Source organism: Lactuca sativa, chromosome 7 (genome assembly GCF_002870075.4).
Source record: "Lactuca sativa cultivar Salinas chromosome 7, Lsat_Salinas_v11, whole genome shotgun sequence".
NCBI lineage: Eukaryota > Viridiplantae > Streptophyta > Magnoliopsida > Asterales > Asteraceae > Lactuca > Lactuca sativa.
The window spans coordinates 50,651,039-50,670,792 of record NC_056629.2 but is presented as its reverse complement, the minus strand read 5'-3'; the positions used below and the strand labels follow the sequence as shown (position 1 = coordinate 50,670,792).

General features: G+C 33.3%; 1 protein-coding gene across 1 annotated transcript; it reads right to left on the bottom strand.

Annotated features, from left to right (window-relative positions):
* Window positions 1–15,991: 15,991 nt before the first annotated feature.
* On the bottom strand, window positions 15,992–19,173 carry LOC111905013 (cationic amino acid transporter 9, chloroplastic). The gene is made up of 8 exons (XM_023900696.3): window positions 18,864–19,173; window positions 17,815–18,224; window positions 17,522–17,698; window positions 17,191–17,415; window positions 16,938–17,114; window positions 16,596–16,853; window positions 16,385–16,474; window positions 15,992–16,263 (listed from the first exon to the last, which is right to left on the bottom strand). The coding sequence occupies exons 1-8, from the start codon at window positions 19,066–19,068 to the stop codon at window positions 16,120–16,122; spliced, it is 1,686 nt and encodes a 561-aa protein (XP_023756464.1). The 5' UTR covers window positions 19,069–19,173; the 3' UTR covers window positions 15,992–16,119.
* Between the last annotated feature and the right edge of the window lie 581 nt (window positions 19,174–19,754).

Sequence of the window (19,754 nt, the reverse complement as noted above, 5' to 3'; positions counted from 1 at the left end):
GACTAGAGATTTATCTAATCCTAGGGTTAGGGAATATTAATCATTAATTTTGATTGTGTTAGAGAATAATTGTTATTCATGCTATGCTTTGATTAATTGTCATGATAATTGATAAGAAATCGTTAGATCGTATCGTCCATAGGTGCATTTATTTAAATGGTTTTGTGTTCGCTACTTGCAAGATCATTGAGATTAGATGTTCATTAATCATTGGTACTAGGACTTCCGACCAAGATAACTAGTCATAAAATTCAGGAACAAACTCATTAATCCATTGCATGCTAATGAATCAAACATAGAAAACTAGAGGGATTCGTAATCTAGTGGAAGTACTTCAAATCTAGGTTTTTTTTTTGCTATGTTTGCTTAATTTAAGTGTTTTAACAAGTTTAATAATTCAACCCCCCCCCCTCTTTTATTTTTATGTATTTAATTTAATTTTTAGCTTATTTATTTGACCTAAAATCATACATATTTCTCGAGAGTTTGACACCCTTTCTTAACTTAGACTGTATTACTTCACGACTAGGTACACTTATTTGTGTTTTAAAACTAGTTGAGATTTGGTAGGATTTTATAAATTTAAAACTACTAGTTCATAAAATAAACACATCAAGTTTTTGACATCGTTGTTGAGGAACAATTTTATTTTGGTTTTAGTTAATTAGTTGATAGTTATTTGATTATTTTTGCGGTTTCCGTAGAAAGTTATTTAGTTAATTTAGAAGTTTTAGTTTTTTTTTACGATACCATGCAACAATTTTACCCTTACCACGATGTGGCATCACTATTTATCGTTTACTTGTATTTTTGGTTTTAGTTCCTTTTTTAAGTGTTGTTTTGTTTTATTTTGTTTCAGTGTTATATGACTAGAGCATCGTCATCCAAGATCGTAACCGCCTTCAATGAACTAGAATCAAAATTTCATAAAAGAAAGAAGGACAAGAAGGGAGGAGAGTACGAATAAGAAAAGACTGGCCCAGATACAAAGTCCGAGGACGAAAGCGATATAGAAGATATGGCGGACATTACGATGGAGCAGTACAAGAATAGAATCAGGGATGGTAACAGACCAGACATTACAAAAAGAGACTTCATTCTATGGGAAGGATCACAAAGTCGCCCATAAGCTCATTGATGAAATGCCCGAGATAGCCAACTACTTCAACATTCCAGGAGTCACGAAGATGCGGTTATGCTTAGAGTCTTACCGGTCACATTCAAAAATGCAACTAAACGATGGGTCAACTTATTACCACCAAGAACAATCACTACGTGGGACCAACTAAAGAGCAAATTTATCAAGCAGTTTATGATGGGTTTTATAAATTACAATAACTATGTGCTTGCGGAATTTCACTTAACATGTAAGGGCACATGAAACCTAAATGATCTATGTCTTTAACACTTTGAATGTAACATGACATTAACAAAAAGAATAACTTGAGAACCTAATGAATCCCTAACATAATCAAATTACAAGAATTAGGGTTACATACCTTTGATTTGTTGTACTAAACAAGTCTCTTCAAACTCGTTATAGAATTCCTTGGAAAGCAAGCACTAGAAATCTTGTGCCTTTAACGGCTCACTCCCAAAACACTAGAAACCCTGTAATGAGGATGAGGAGAGAGAGAGAGAGAGAGAGAGAGAGAGAGAGAGAGAGAGAGAGAGAAAGAAAGAAAGAAGATACTAAGAATTTTCATTCATATGCTTCTTAGAAGGAGGGATATGAAATTCTAGCCCAAGGGGTCTTTATATAGGTGTTGGATATCCCTAAGAACCCTAGATAATGATAACCCACAAATAGGAAATTATCTAGTTTCATAATTATCCATTTGGAGCATTCTAGATTACCCTAATAGGGTATCAAAACCGTCCAAACATAGAGGTTTCTTGAATCTCTCTCTTGCTCAACTATCGAACAACTACAAAGTAACCCTTGTACAATTAATTAATTCCAATTGATCTTAAAGTAATTCCAAATTAATTTTAATAAACTATTAATTATTTCTAATTGATTTCAAACAAATTATTTAACTATTAATCTCATGTTAATTTATCAATAATAAATTAACATATCAATTATAAAATTTTCAATTAATATACTAATCACATAATATATTAGCAAATCATTTATCTCTCTTTCTCCTAATATCATTTCTAGCTATTTCTGGTAATAAGGGAAATCCAAAAGGACTTTGCTAATTATTCAAGATTATAATAATTTACTTATTGACTTAGACACCTAATCTAACAGTCTCCCACTTGGATAAGTCTAAAACTAAATTACTGGTATAACTTCTAAATCAAAAAGCAAAGAGTGCTTCTCAAAGCAGCTGCCAAACTATGATCCGATCAGATATTTGGCCTTAGATAAGTGATCAAATATTCCTCTATTCTACAAGATATCGTATGAACACGAGACATGGATTAAAATTAATCTCATTGTCCAAAATTCTGTTTCTCGATTTCCCGATTTATTACTGAATTCAGACTAATAATTGAACACATCAATTTAGTCCGGGCTCGGCCAAACACTTCAGATGTCGAAAACAAATCATCGATGGGACCAATGATATCACTTTTCCCGTTAGGGAAAAAGGAATGAATAAACTTCGACTCATATGCTTGCATCTTTGACTCACTAAATCATACATGATACTACGTTTTATAACATCATGTTACTGATGCGTTTTCGCAATACCAATGTACAACCAGATTGCAAATTAAAACTCATATATCTATATTTCAAGAATATAATATATTATTGTCTCATAATTACTCATGATAAAATCCATGAAGTAATTTTTTGAGCATGGTTTTATGCAATACCAAAATCTCCATTTTCTAAGTACTCATGAGTATTGTAGCAACACATTTTTCTATGTCTAATCTCCTTAGACAATCTACAATCCAATTCACGATAGTCTTCATTCACTACTTACTTCTTAAAATATGAGCGACTTTGGAGTTTCGAATAATCAAATCATTTAGGAAGTAAATAAATCTCTATTATTTAATTACCATAATAATTACGACTTTATGCATTATATAATGTTTCGAGTAATCAACTAACCACTTGAATTAAATAACATCAGTTACGCCATGTTATGAACATGCATATTATGTCTTTCTATGGTCCTTCCTTTATGAACAGATCGACCGGACATTATTCTAATGATGCTCAATTCACAATTTCAAATTCTTGTCACTGTCTAAAATGTATTGGAATTCCAACTTTACATGCATTGATCGTCTATGGTGTCGATGCTTCAAAGTCACAGTGACTGAGCCAACAATATTACAGAATGTTCCATTGGAACTTTGTTACTAGAAACAATTCCATGGTAATAAAGTTTCAAATTCAAAGTACACTCATTGAACACTTCTCTTGCATTAAAGTTTCCAAATCAACTCCCATTATGGAAACATTTCCATTTTCCCACATGACCATCAATTTTGATAAAGAATCATCTTAATCTAAAACATGTCATTGCGGTCCTCCTAAACAAAACCATACTCCCAACAGTCCACAAGCAACCAATCTTCAGCAAACCTTAGAATGTTCTTGACAGTTGTTTAACAACTCTAGTCACACAAAAATTCTAATCCTTTTCCTCTCAGTGCTCAAGGCATTTGGACAAATCAGAATAAGTGAATATTATAGCATATGTAATCGATTCTATATCCGAAGAATATAGGAGTCGATTCATTATGTCTCACATAAGGATTTCATATATGTTCAGTCTCTTGCTATAATATTTTGGTATATTGAATTTCCTATGTTGAACCATTTCAATATGATATTCATATACGCCTATGACTAAGTTTTATTAAACCCTACAATCTAAACCTTTAAATTTGAAAAGAAGTATGAGTGCCCTCTCCCTTAAATATATCATAGCGAAACAATTCCCAAATTTTGCAATTTGTAATTTAAAAACTTAGTTAAAGTATTGTTAACATGCAATACTAGTATAATAATTATGCTCCCACTAGCTTTGCCGTGTACCCAGAAATCAACTGGACTTCTAGGAATCAGTACTCTTGACTTTCTTACTAAAGTACATATTTTTGTTACGCGGTTCTTTGATAAGTCTCCAACTAGACTTCTTAAGCTTATACACCTTAATTGGATAACATATGTGTGTGTTTAAACCCTTTCAAAACTTATAGATATTTTTCATGAAAGATCAAACAATTCCTTTCCATTCCTCACAATTCAAAATATGAAGAGGGATGTCATAATCATATTATGAATTTGAGAACACAATTAACACAACCAACATCCATACTGATCTTTATCAAATCTTTTAAAAACTACTAGTGAAAGTGTGAAACTGCCAAATATCCGTCTTGAGCATGCCTAAATACCGAGTCATCTGAGCCCACTTTGAAGCAACAAACTTAGGACTAAACAAAGCCCTCTCAGTAAACATCTTGGTGATCTCCGTTACTGACTCAACCGTCTGTGGAACATACCTTGTACAAAACATCTCCGAGAACTGCTCCCAAATCATCGTGGCCCTCTGCTCAGGAGTATAAGAACTAGTCACCAATCTCCACCAATCCCTTGCCCCCAACCTGAGAAGGTTCAGGTCGTACTTGACCTTCTGGTCATCCTAACAAGAACACGTGAAGAAATAACCCTCCACATCATACAACCATCTCATCACCACAATCGGGTTTGAGACCCCATTAAACTATGGGGGCTTCGTATTATCGAACTACCGATACTGTAAAGCTTTCGCTCCTCGAGCCCCAATGACAGCAAAAACAACAACCTCAGAAGGTGCATCATAGCGATCATCAAATAGCGTAATCATGGCAGCCTTGGCCATCCCGAATAACTCTAGAGTAGCCTCCCTAACCGCCTTGGCCGCTTCTACAACAATGATCCCACGAATCTCCTCTTCACCTAAACTTGCTCTCCCAGTGCTTCCAACTCCTAATCATGAACCTTCAATAGTCACTATACTGAAAATACACCAAGAAAAGATCAGGCATCACAATACAATGATCAACACACCAGGCCCTACTCCTATTAGTTCCTTAGTAACCTTGAAATTCCTCCTGAATCTCATACGGACCTTGTGCTTTTAGTGATACAGGCCCATACTACCTTCCACACTTATCCGTATCTGATTCAGAATTTATCCTAAGGTCCTAAGTCACTACACTAGACCACTCCTAGGTGTGCTAATACCCACTTATCCTACAAGCTACAAATAACCTCTTAGGCACTCCTCTTAGGATTACCCTCTCTCATGCACCACTGGTTGCTTTTGTGAATGCTTATTGTACACAATACGGGGCCAAATAAACTGTCGAATAATTGACTCCGCCCTAAGTCCACAGCCAAACAAGGAACATGAAGTAAGGCTAAGTTAATCATTCTAAGGCTATATAATCCCGACCATATACATCTAATCAACATACACACATCAATTACATAATCAAAAGCATATATATATATATATATATATATATATATATATATATATATATATATATATATATATATATATATATATATATATATATCAGGCAAACAACTCCCTATATCATAAGGCATCACTATCCAATAGTTCCTAAAACAACCTTATCTTATCGACTAGCATGCTTTTCTAATAGTTCACATATCGGTAAAACCCAAAAACTCAACACGTATATAACAAGTATGGGGATTTTGGCAATTACTCTCCTGTTTAGGCTCTGGTTGACTGTACACACTGCGTCTTCCTATAAAATCATGGTTAAGTCAAGGTCCACGTTCCCGATCCTGAGCCAACAATAAAATAAGAACATGAAAAAAGACCGAGCTCGTATCCCTAGCCAAACCCTTTTATTATAAATTATTACTTTCAAAAACATTTTGCAAAAAACTCTCGGATCCTAGTTTGAGACTAGATTCACACAAGTGTTCCTCTAATTCGCTCAAACCAGGGCTCTGATACCAACTTGTAACGTCCCATTTTTCGTAACCCAAAAATTTTCATTTTTATTAAGGTAAAACTTCCAAATTTATAATTCCATTCTTAAGAAAACCGTTTATTACAGAGTACATTTATTAAAATCAGAGTATCATAGAAAACACGGGATCCTCAATGCTACTGATGAGTGTGTACAGTCCCACCTTCGCCTTCCCATAGACACCGATAATACCTGAAACAATAAACAATTGGTCAATCATATTCTTAGTGAGACTCCTCCAAAATACCACACAATACCAAACAGATAAATGAGCAATGAGCCCAATCAGTCATCAGACTGGAATGACCAACTATATCAGGTTTGTTGGCCTTACCACCTCAACCCAACCGCTTATCATGAGCCTCCGTGCCTACGGCTTATAGCCGGCCCGCATCAGGTATCTTGGCCTTCAGTATAAAGCAGGACCGCCTCAACCCAACCAAACACAACAAGTCGACATGTAAACAATCAAGGGTCTAGTAGGCACATAATACATTCAAACATCAATAATAGAACTCACTACTGCCTACTAGTCCTCTGATAGCACACAGTCCCTCTACAAGCTAAACTCTATGAAATGCGTAACAATAAGTAGCCAGAAGTGAGATAGCCACCCAAACAGATGATCCTACTCTAGAGCCACAACCAAACGAGGAACATGCAAGAAAGCCTAGATCAAGAGTTCTCAAGTTATCCTACATGACCACAGACAGTCCCTAGGGCACTCCACTAGATGATAACCAACAAGTACATATAACATACAGTTCTACAGATCACTACAACAAAGCAACATACTCTATACCAGGATACAAATCTAAAAGATCACCACAACATAATAGCATACTCGATACCATGATACAGATCTAATAGATAACTACAACATAACAACATACTAAATATCAACAGTCCAAGGAATGCATGACCGTATATACTTAGAGGTGAGATAGATACCCAGACAGGTGATCCTATTTTAGAACCACAACCAAACAAGGAATAGGTAAAAGATCCTAGATCAAGAGTCTTTAGTCTATCCTACATGACTATATATAGTCCCTAAGGCATCCCTCCACTAACAGATAACCAACACTAGTGAGCCAACATTAGTGCCTTCGATCCATAGGTACAGTAATGTGAAACTCACCTCGATATACATATAGGTAACCACTGTAGTAACGAAGAACTCTACCAACTTCAACTCACTTCCAATCACCTACAGGAAGATACTTGAGTCAATACCCGATCACAGGTCATAGTCACTTGCAACAGTGACTACCTCACATGAAATGACGATTAGGGTTCCACATAAAATGAATATTAGGGTTAAGTAAGGACACTTAATCCATTAAGGACTTAACCACCTAAGAGTAGGACTGATTAAGGATAGCCCTAGTCATTCTCGGGTATAATAATAATCCAAGCAATAGCCCAAATCTGTGCACTGATCATTGTGTCCAAAATAGGGCTTCCCGTTTTCTAGGGTTTCCTACATAAAATCATAACTAGGGTTAGTGTTCGACACTTAACCCCCTTAAGGACTTATTTCATTAAGTTCAAAACTGCATTAAGTTAATTGTATGGTATTATCGAGTATAAATTAAAGTCCAATTAACAGTTCAATGGGGGTCCCGACAAAACTCCAAAAACTAGGGTTTTCTTAACATTAGGGTTTTCTAAACCCTGGTTAGGGTTTACAACCCAACCATGTGTCACTCGGTCTAAAGTTAAATCAACAGGTCATTTAGTGTTTAATAAGTCCGTATCACCCATTGCCTCTTCGGGCAGTGGTGGTCGGCGGTGGTCCATGACGGTAGCCACCCACTCGCGGCGGTGGTGGTGGTGGTTTCGAGTTAGAATCCGACCAAACAACTCCCACTACAAAAACCACGCATAATACACACATACACATAATATTACACGCACACATCCACCTTACACGGTGGCTGGTGGTGGCAGGAATTGGCAGCAAGGAGGCAACCACCATGGTTGGCTGCTATGGTGGTTTTCTTCGTTTTTTCGACCAACAAAACACACACGTACGCCTCACAAACTCACAACAGCAGCACATACGCACACGTGAGACACAAACATGGCCACCCTTGTGGTGACATATGTCAGTATGAGAAACGACAACAAAAAGGGATAGCCACTCGGAGCGGCGACAGCGGGACGTGATGTATCAACCGCAGAAAATAGGGAAGGTGGGAAGGGGTGCGCCTTTACTGGAGAAAGGCAACCACGACCATGAGTTTCCGTTCTTCCGCCCTCCCAACTGTCACAACGTTGGCCTCGTCTTCGCCGACAATAAGAGCAGCGATGGTCGCTTGGTGGTTCTAAGCAGCGACAAGGTGATGGCGGCGGCTAGAGATTGGAGGGATAAGGTGGTGGTTGAGAAGATAGTAGGGTTAGGGTTTGTTATGGTATAAAAGACGAGATGCCAGGGTAGGGGTGTCGGGTTTTAGTCCCGCCTCCATTTTTCAAACTTAAGTCCTTTTTTCACTTTTAGCCCTCCCTGCCACAAACCTTTTCAGATTAAGCCCAATACTTACCAAACAACCCCCAACTTCCACAATTCTATTCATAATTAGTCTGAAAGTTACACTTTAACCCCCGATTTCCAGAATTTGTAACATTAAACTCATTGAGTCTAACACTCTGATAAATTATTACGGATTTAGGGCTAAAATAAAAATATAAAAATACATCTCGGGGTTTTAGGGTTTATTATTTATTTATTTAATTGGGATGTTACAATATACTAACACTCCCCCTCAGAGTCAGAGGCTCGATGAGGATAAATATGGATGTGCTGAACCACGAGGCTGCGAGACACCAGTTTTGATACCATGTCAATATATGTGGAGCCCAAGATTAACTCTCCAAAAGAGGCCTTGTGGAGAGAAGGGAGATTCCAACATATATAGCCACTTAGGTGTAGTTAGTTTTTTCGAGACGAAAATGTCTGAAGTCTGCAGACCACCTCTGCAACCCTCTGTAGCAGAAGAGGGGGACCAAACGGCTGCAACATGTAATAAAAAGTTTGTTTGTTTTTTAACCTCTGCAGACCACTACAATAAGTTAAAGTAAGGTGTGAAGATTTTTGAATAAGATGGTCAAGTGCTACGCCACGTAGCATATGCACAACAGTGTTTAAGTCAGAAGTCTTCTGAAAAACAAACAACTGCGAATGACCAAGTGCTACGCGTGTGGTGCGCGGCGCAGCAATAAGTGGTTAGAAGAAGTTTTTTAGAAAAAACAAACACCACCATATATTACCATGTTGTACCGATGTGAGATATAGTAACACCTGCATCTGTAATAAATTGATTAAAACTCACTGCATCTGTAGCCGAAAACACTGACCCAAACCAATCATCCTCCACACGAACTTTGTTAAAGTCTCCAGAAAACAAATATTTACAAATATGAGAATTCATAAAGACAATGAAATCCTCCCACAATCTAGCTTTAGCATTAGAATCCTCTGGAACATACACATTTACCATGTAACAAACATATTCTCTAATACCTCAACGACCCTCAACAATAACATAATGGTTAATGTTTTCTCTTCTAACAAACCTTGTGTTTACTACGTCATTTTAATGATATCTTCTTTCAATGTTTCAGTTTTTGTCATGTAGATGCATTGTAAGTTAGGAAATCGGTTAACAGGTGACCAAGTGATCTAAATAATACAGTTATTGTAAGTTAGGAAATCGGTCAACACGTGATCAAAGAATTTTATTATTAGCGTTTAACGGGTGAAAAATTATGTTGCTATTTTGTAACCTTTAGAAGAAACTAGGGTGGTGCAGGAAAAAAAAGTTTCTTTAATTTTTTGATTTATATGAAAAGCGTAATTTTAGGTTTGTTTTGGTTTTTTGTTATGAAAAATGGAACCGAATAGAGAAACTCAAAACACTCATATCAACGTCTTTTTATATATAACTTTGATTGACGGATTATTTATAAATTAAAGTGTCCTTTATTTTATAATTTCATTAGAAACTTTTTCAAATCGTCATCCAATATATATATTAATATACAGTTACTAAAGCATAATCAATACATGTTTACTCAATCAAATGACCTAGCATATATAAGAAAAATTGCACTAGATGAAAAAAAAAACAAAAAAAAAAAACCGGGAACAGAACCCAAAAATCAAAACTAGAAGTCAAAAGGTTTTTGGATGCTAAAAACCATTTTTTTTTTGTTTTTGTTTTATACAATAAAAAAAAGAAGAAAAAAAAAGAAAAAACGAATATAACTAGTTTGTGCTCGTGATTAGAAACATATCATATGAACACAAAATTTCATTATTGTTAAAATCTTACGATTTTAAGATCCTATAAACCAAAAACAATCTTGATCTTATTAGGATCTATATCGAACAATATCTATAGTACGATCATAGGATCCTGACTAGGGTCTTCATATCTTACTAGGATCTATGTCAAACAAGAACTATAAGCCAAAAACATTCTCGTTCTTACTAGGATCTATATCAAACAAGATCTATAATCAAGGTTGTAGAACTCGCTACTCGGTACCTGCTCGGCCGACTGGGGAGTAGCGAACACTCGGGGAGTACTTGGATTCGGTAATTCATGTAGAAATATTTTTTGGAAAATTATATATGTCAAAATCATAAGTTAAAATCATAATTTGATTGAAATATATAACCAAAATTAGATACATATGAATACATAAAAATCGAAATACACATAATTGTCTCACTATGTGGATAATTACTGAAAATTTAAGATATATATGTAGTAATAATGACATGTTTGTGTTAAATAATAAATCATTAAGTGCATTATACATATTAATTTTGACCGAGTTTGACCGAGTTGGCCGAGTTTGACCGAGTAGGCCCGAGTAAGACCGAGTAGGCCTGAGTTTGACCGAGTTTGTCCGATTTTGACCGATTTTGACTGATTTTTGGCCGATTTTGACTAAATCCGAGTTTTTTGGCCGAGTTGACATTACTCGCCTCGGTGGAGGGCCGATTCCGAGTAATCGGCCGAGTAGGCCGAGTTTTGCAACACTGTCTATAGTAGGATCATAGGATCCCGACTAGGGTCTTAAGATCTTAACACAATCCGATCTCACCTCTCTAGTTTTATTATATAGCTGACACTGAAAATTTTGTCTATTCAACTTGAAATCGAGCATCACAAGTTGCAAGAAGCCTTAAAAAACATCATCACTTCATCAATTCATCACGAATTAGGCAGACTACACTCATGATATGTTATTTGTGATCTTAAAGCCTTTAGTTGTAGATCATAATGATCTTGTTGTTTTCTTCCTAATTATTACAGTTTGCAGCAACAAAAATTATGATTCATGTTTAAAATTTAAAGTCGGCTCTATATTCATGTCTTTAATCGACATCAAGTAATAATTTATACAGCACATTAAAGACCGTCAAACAAATTTGAATATGAGTTCACTCTGGTAGGATCTTCCGATCCTGATTCCGATCTTATGATCACGATCTTACAACACATAAAACAATTTTAGATAAAATCCTAGTTTTGACAGCCTTTAAATTTTTTATATAAATAATTACTATAACCGAGATGAATTGTTTATATAACCAACAGTCATAAAACAACAACGATAATTTAATTTATAGTCATATATGATGTACAAAGAGCATGGACTTTTCTAAAAGGGCTGCCATACAGATTCATTAAAAACATTAGTAGATAGATGGCGACATACAAGGAACTTATCACAATTGAACAAAAAAAAAGAGTAATCGAAAATTACATGTATATTTTAATAGAACTGATATTTGAAATGAAAAACAGCCAAACGAAATTACAATTAATCTATTTTAGTAAACAAAAAGAATTATCATATATTATATTTTTATTCATTTTGTCACATATGTTATTTAATTTTTTTCACATGTTATAGTTTCTTTTTTCATTTTATTAAATTCTACATAGTATTTAAATATAATCTTCTCTAATAAATATTTTTTGTCACATGTCATATTCATTCATTTTTCACATGTAATTTCATGGTTATTTTAAATTAATTTTTTTTTCATTTATCATTCTATATTTTTTCCTATTTTATTAAATTATACATGATATTTAAATATAATAATTGTAATAAATACAATAATATATATATATATATATATATATATATATATATATATATATATATATATATATATATATATATATATCAATTTCATTAATACAAATTTCATTCCAATTTTAAAATTCTTAAATTAAAGCCCAATTATTTCCTTTGTATATTTATTTAAATTATTTGTTTAAGTTTTAAAAAAAATGAGCACGTAAATTTCAATAATTCAAGATTTTTCTTATTGTTCTTATAATTTCAAACTCCTAAATATTTACACCTTCATATTTAACATTTTGTTTCCTAATAAACTCATATAGTATAGTGCAACTAGTATATGAATATTATTTCTTAAATATGAATGAAATGAGGTTCTTCTGCGAAATATGATTTCCGAAAAAACGTGTTCAAGTGTTTAGTAACACATCTCTGCAAAATATGGTTTTGTAGCACATTCTGTCAAAAAAAATATCGACTTGATTAAAGTTCTCGGGCTACTAGTCGTTTTTGGTATGCTACCACCTTAGTTATCTCACTTTTTTTTTTTTTTTTTTTTTTTAATCTTTGTACTTTGATGTATTGTCATCTCAGTTTTTTTTATCTGCTATATCATTATTATATTAGTTTTCTCACACTACACATTTAACTTAGGATGGGTGTGGTAAGTTGTAAGAAAAAATGAAAAATATAAAACAAATGGAAAAAAGACAAAACAAAAACAATTGAGTTTAGCTTTCTCTCTTCTCTCCAAGCCTTTGCCAAGAATTGAGTTTGAGCTTAACGTGCATGTTGAGGGAAAGCGTGCATGGTGCCCTTGGTGAACACTTGTCGCGTCCGCTCAGTGAGATCTAAAAATAAAATTTCAAAATAGACATTTACATAGTTAAGATTCACTTAAAACAATATAAGTATTTAACTATGATGACAAGTTGACAACCGTTAGGGTTGTTTGTTTTTTTAAAGCAAAAATTTATGAAGTCTGCGGACCACCTCGGCAACCTTCTGCAGTATAAAAGGTGTACCAAACGGCTGCATTATAATAAGAAACGTGTTTGTTTTTTTTTAACATTTGCATGCTACTGCAGTATGCAGATATTAAAAAATTAAAATAAATTGATTTTATAAAACGAAATAGTTTTTTAATACATAGAAATTAATAATGTATGACATTTAAGTAAGAATTTATGATATTTCAACAAAAAATAATGATATTTCAACAAACAATAACGATATTTTAGCAAAAAATAATGATATTTCATCAAGAATTTATCATTATTCCATATAAAAAAAAAAAGAATTCAACAAAAAAAAAACAAAAAAAAAAAAAAACGAAAAAAAGGTAAAATAAGATTTAAGCAACATATAATCAAGATTTCAGCAAGAAAAAAGAAGAAGAGAAGGCTGGAAGAGGCATACAAGTGTTGCGCCAAACAGAACACGAATATATGTTTTTTACTCTGAAGACTTCTAAAAAACAAACAGCTGCGAGATTAAAAGTGTTGCGTGTGTGTTACGTCGCTCAACAATAAGAGGTCTGAAAAAGTTTTTTTTACAAAAAACAAACAGCACCTTAGTGATACCAAAGAAAACTGTGATACGAGACATAATTTACAATAGAATAATATTTAATTATATATAAAAGTATATTTTTAGTTTGTGAAAACATATATATATATATATATATATATATATATATATATATATATATATATACGGTTAGGTTATTTTGTTTTCACTATCTATTATGTGCATGTATGATTGATTCTGGACCAATCATTTTAGTTATTTTAAGAAAGTAATTAATATATATTAGATGTTGAAGATATAATGAATATTAATTACATCTTCAACATTTAATATGCATTAATTACTTTCTTAAAATAACTAAAATGATTGGTCCAGAATCAATCATACATGCACACAATAGATAATAAAACATTTGAACCTAACTATATATATATATATATATATATATATATATATATATATATATATATATATATATATATATATATATATATATATATATAGGTTCAATAGAGAACCATAATTGACCAAGGAACCAATCTTTTTTTCAACTTTTAGAACTTATTTTTTATAAAAAAAAACTAAAAATACAGAAATTCATAACTTTTTATCCTTTTCCAATTATATAAAATTCGATTTTTTTTACGTCAAATTCACAATGTGAATCTTTGAAAATTCACAACGTGAATCCGGATTCACACGGTGAATCCAAAAAATATTTTTCACATTCACAATGTTAATATATGAATTTAGATATTTTTAGAATTTTTTTTTTCGATAAAGAATAAGCTCTAGAAATTGAAAAAAAGATTTGGTTCCTTGAAGAACCCATAATTATGGTTCTCTATTGAATCTTTTCATATATATATATATATATATATATATATATATATATATATATATATATATATATATATATATATATATATATATATATATATATATATATAATTTACATGCTTTTAAAACCCTATATATATGAAAACGAATATATAAAATACATAGAGAACAAATTTGCAAAAAGAATCTATTTGGTAAAAGTGGATAAGAAATTGATTGAATGCTGTGTTTTCGAGATATTTGTAGTGAGATAAATTATGAGTATTTTCCGTTAAAGTCGATGATTTTTACGATTACATCAGTGTAATTAGTATATCAAGTTCAATGGAAAATTACATATAGTTTACTAAATTCATATAACGTTGATGTTCAATAGAATATCATATTTCAAAAGTATAAAATACAGAATTATATAACGCTAAAGAAAAATGATTTTGAGACTAAAATATGTCATGTTTAGGACCGGCTCGACATTGTAAAATTCTAAGATAGGGCTTAAGGCCTCAAATTCTAAAAGGCCTTATATTGTCCAAATTTAACCCAATATATTTCATATCTCAATTACAATTAGTCCATTAGTAATTGACTTATTGTCCGATTCGCCACAATCCACAATTCCAATCGGCAATCACGGTGAGCGACAAAGTGGGGGGGGGGGGGGGGTGGATTAGTGTGGGTAGGTAGGGGTGTGTTAAGATGGGGGTAAGTAGAGGTGGATGGGGTGAGAGTGAGTGTGTGTTTATATTTAAAAAAAAATTGGAATTAAACAAATTTGGAAAACAATAATTATCGGTTTTCCAAAAATTTCAACTTATTTGTAATTTTAGAAAACGAAAAATTTAATTTTCCGTGAAAAATCTAGAAAAATAGATAACTAAACTCATTTCAAAATTCTCATTTTTCTTGGAAAAAGTTTCCAGAAAAATTGACCGTTTTTCGGAAAAATTTTCCAAGAAAAATAAGAATTTTGAAAACGTGTTTAGTTCGTTCATTTTTCTAAATTTTTTCAGAGAAAATCAAAATTTTCTGTTTTTTTAAATTACACAGATGTTGAATTTTTTGGAAACCGATAATCATTGTTTTTCATATTTTTTTAATTCCAAAATTTTTTAAAATATAAACACACACCCACTCTCACCACACTCACCTCTATCTACCCCTATCTTAACACCACCAACCCACCACACCCTTACCTACCCACACCCACACCCACCAGCTCCCAATCCCACCCCCACACACCCACCCACTCCTCCCCCCCCTCCCCCCCCACCCCACAAACACACACACAACACAAATTATATTACGTTATCAAATGCAACCTAAATTTCTCAAAAACACTTTTAGGTAGGTAGGGTGTTCTTTTTAACCGTTTGGATTCAATATATTTTTTTCAATTTCAGTCCCTACAAGAAGGTTTTATTCTTCGAGATTGTCATTGTAAATCTTTCTTTTTGGAGATTCAATAAAACAGTCATTTAAAAAAAAAACAATCGATTGATTAAATTTAAGGATCCATGAACCAATAACATTCATCTTTCATAACCCTATTTTAGGTTATATATATATTATTAGATTCAACAAAAGTATGGTTTTTAAACTGTGGTTACAACTTACAACAGGGCCCACTTATGGGAAACAAATAATATTACAACAATAACGAAATTATTGAGCTTCTATTGATGGCAATGTTTGGTAATAATTGGTATCATCACTTGCATGAATCGCATTATATTGCCCATAAAATGCATATACAAACCCAGCAACAATGCTTAACACCACAAACCTCACCCATGCTTCATAGTTAAGCTGCAGAAAAAGTTAAAATCAGTTTCAGCAAAAATAGCGAAATAGCAAGTGTTGTTATAAAAAAATTGACACATATATTAATAAAGAATAGCAAATAGCAAAAGCAAAAGCAAAAACAAACCTGAGCGAAAAGGAATATGTTAAAAAAAATGCAGACAGCAGGTAGTATTGGGACCCACGGGCAAGAAAAACCAGGTGGATCTTTATAAACCTGCAGGATAATACCAAATTTATAATTTAATATATTTTTTCAAAGTACAATTCCTTAATAAGAAAAAAAATAAATAAACGATATATTGAAAGTAGAATGTTATAATTGACTAGAAACTCGCCTGCCTAAATTGAAGATTTGCAGCTGCAAGGATTGCAATAGCCAGGGGTAAAATAAGAAATATATACGCAAGAGTTGAGCCACCGAATCGATAAAGAATTCCAGTAGTAAAACCACAAAAAGCAATTACAATAATGCTTGTGATGCAATCTGTCCTCTTTGACATTGAATTGGTTGAGAGTTGAGTATTAATATTAATATCAATATTATCATCCAACCGAAGAGTTATTACACATGCTGCAACAACCGAGTAACCTGCCTACAATTAAAAAAAAATTAAAAAGTAAGATGCTATAAATATAATAAACAAATAAACGAAGAAACTAGAAGCAAACAAACATACGAGTGATCCAACTGAGAGAATATGTGACAGAAGAGTCACGTTTAACAATCCAGCCAAAATACAAGCAACAATTCCAACCCAAATTTGAGCATGAATTGGAGTATGACGCGTTGGATGAACCTTTGCAAATATTGCAGGTAGCAAACCATCCCTTCCAAGCCCAAGATACAACCTAGACTGCTCATTACAAAACACTCTGGTTATTCAAATGATGATAACACATGTGTACTTGTGTACTGTGTACTGTGCTTGCCTGAACATAAAGGCCAACCAATAGAGTTGTGGTAAGTCCAGCAATGGCACCGATGCTGATTAGGATTGATACGGAGTTCAATCCTTTGGATTTGAATGCCTCAGCCAAAGGAGCATCTTCACCGAGCAATTTGTAAGGAACCATTCCTGTTATAACTAAGCAAACACCGATGTATAGTACAACACAAACAAGAAGGCTCCCAATGATGCCTATTGGTAGGTCCCGCTGACAAAAGAAACCTCTGTCAGTATGTAAAAAGCCTGTAGGACATGACAGAACAGAACAGGTTGTACTGTGTTTTTTTGTTTTGTTTTGTTTTGTTTTATGATACCTGTGGTCTTTTAGATTCTTCGGCGGAATTCGCAACCGCATCAAATCCAACATATGCGAAAAAAGCTACAGTGGCCCCGGTCAGTATGGATTTAAAACCAGTTGGAGCAAAAGGTGACCAGTTTGAATCATCAACTTCAAAAGCACCAACAATGATCACCACAAAAACAATACTTACCTGTCATCATGAGCCAAAAAAAAAAAGATAACTTTAATAATACACTGACAATGACACTGACTCTGACAATGACACTGACAATGACAATGACAGTGATAGTGATAGTGACAAATTACCTTGGTCATGGTCATGACAGTATTGACTAGGGTAGATTCTCCAACACCACGACATAGGAGAATTGTCAGAAGGACTAGAAGGATAGGAGCCAAGATGTTGAAGGATAGAAAGCCAAAAATATCATCACCACCATGTCCAACCCAATTGGGAATATTATCTTTCACAGAGGGTATGAGATCTAATATATTAACTATGTAGCTTGCTAAGCTACGGGCTATGCTAGCTGCACCAATATGATAATCAAGCATCATTTGTGTAAACACAAGAAAAGCAGTAAGCTCATTGAAAGTTGTGTATGTGTACATGTATGCTCCTCCAACAACAGCAGGGAATCGAGTTGCTAATTCAGCATAACATAAGGCATTCAGGACACATGATGCTCCTGCCAGTAGGAAGCTAATTGTAACTCCTGTAATAGTGAAAGTGTTAGTAATATTCGGGATTAAATCGTCATGTGATAGATGATATGCATTTATACTAAAAAAATCAATATTTTGTAAGGAATGTAAAATCTTAAGAGATCAATCAAGCTTAGACATCAACTTAACGGGTGTTTGGTTCACAGAATAAATGGAATGGAATACAATGCTGTAGTTATTTGCAACCAAAAAATTGCAACTTTTGTCTCATTAAAATCTGATGTTTGGTAGCGATTTTAAAGATGAAAAATTAATCTTTATTCCATTGACATCAGAAAATGTCTTAGCTGTTTCAGTCGATCCAGGCTCATTGCAATCATGATTTATACATATTCATGGAATCGTGTTGAAGCCTTAATTAAACAAAGCAACAATTATTTCACGGACATAATCCACTTTGATCAGGGAAATGGAAACGTAAATTTTATGAGTCATGTGCATCAAGTGAAATAAAATCTTATCAGGCAACAACAGAAGATAGATTTTCATTATAAAGCTCATAATAAACCACTGAACAAAACAACTTACAAGTTTAACACTCTTGCAATCCCCCAAAACAGATAAAACTCAATTGCAAAATCAATGACAAATTCTTAAGTACGTGGTTTAAATTGTGAAATAAAACGTACCAGGACCAGCATCGCGGGCGATGGTGCCGGTTACGACGAAGATACCGGCACCAATGGAAGCGCCAATGCCTAATAAAATCAAGTCAAAAGGTCCAAGACGGCGTACTAGACCTTCGCCTGTGTCAGATGATTTGCCTAGTGGTTTAGATCTGAGCGCTGAAGACCAAAACTGAGAGAAAGGTGATGATGAAGAAGAAACGCTCATCCTATAATTTACAGCAAATTTGTATCTTGTGTTCTTCAAACTGCGACGAGAAGTTCGCCGGAGAGAAAATGATAGCGGAGGATATCTGACTCTGTGTGGACTAATAATCAATCATTAGCATGAGTTCAGAAAATAATTAAACTTGAAACCCTGATGTTGTGAAATGTTTACAATCTAGTCCTCAGGGTTATGGGTTACCTACAAACAAAATAGGAAAACATAAATATATTTTTCTAATTTAGTTATTTAATTATCTCTTATGTATCAATTAAATTATTATTACTTTATAAACGCTCACATAATTTTTTTTCTTAATTATAAAATCAAGAATATTCATTTGAAAAATTAGCTCTTTTTATTTTATTTTTGACGGTACATTTAATCTCAAATTGAATTAAGACATTTGAGCTAAATACTAAATAATTAATTGTACCGTCTTTCAAATAATAAAATATTTTATATAAAATGGTGTTGTGTGCAAATCACTTTCTTTTAAGGTATAACTTATTTTTACTTTCTTATCTATCCGATCATAAAACTATTATTTATTTATTTATTTATAATAATAAATATGGTTAGTTTGAGTCTATTCGTATGCTTTTGATAGCTAGTTGCATATCATAATTCATCCCCGTTCATATATGCATGAAGGGGGCTGCGAGTTCTTATTATTGTGTTACATACAA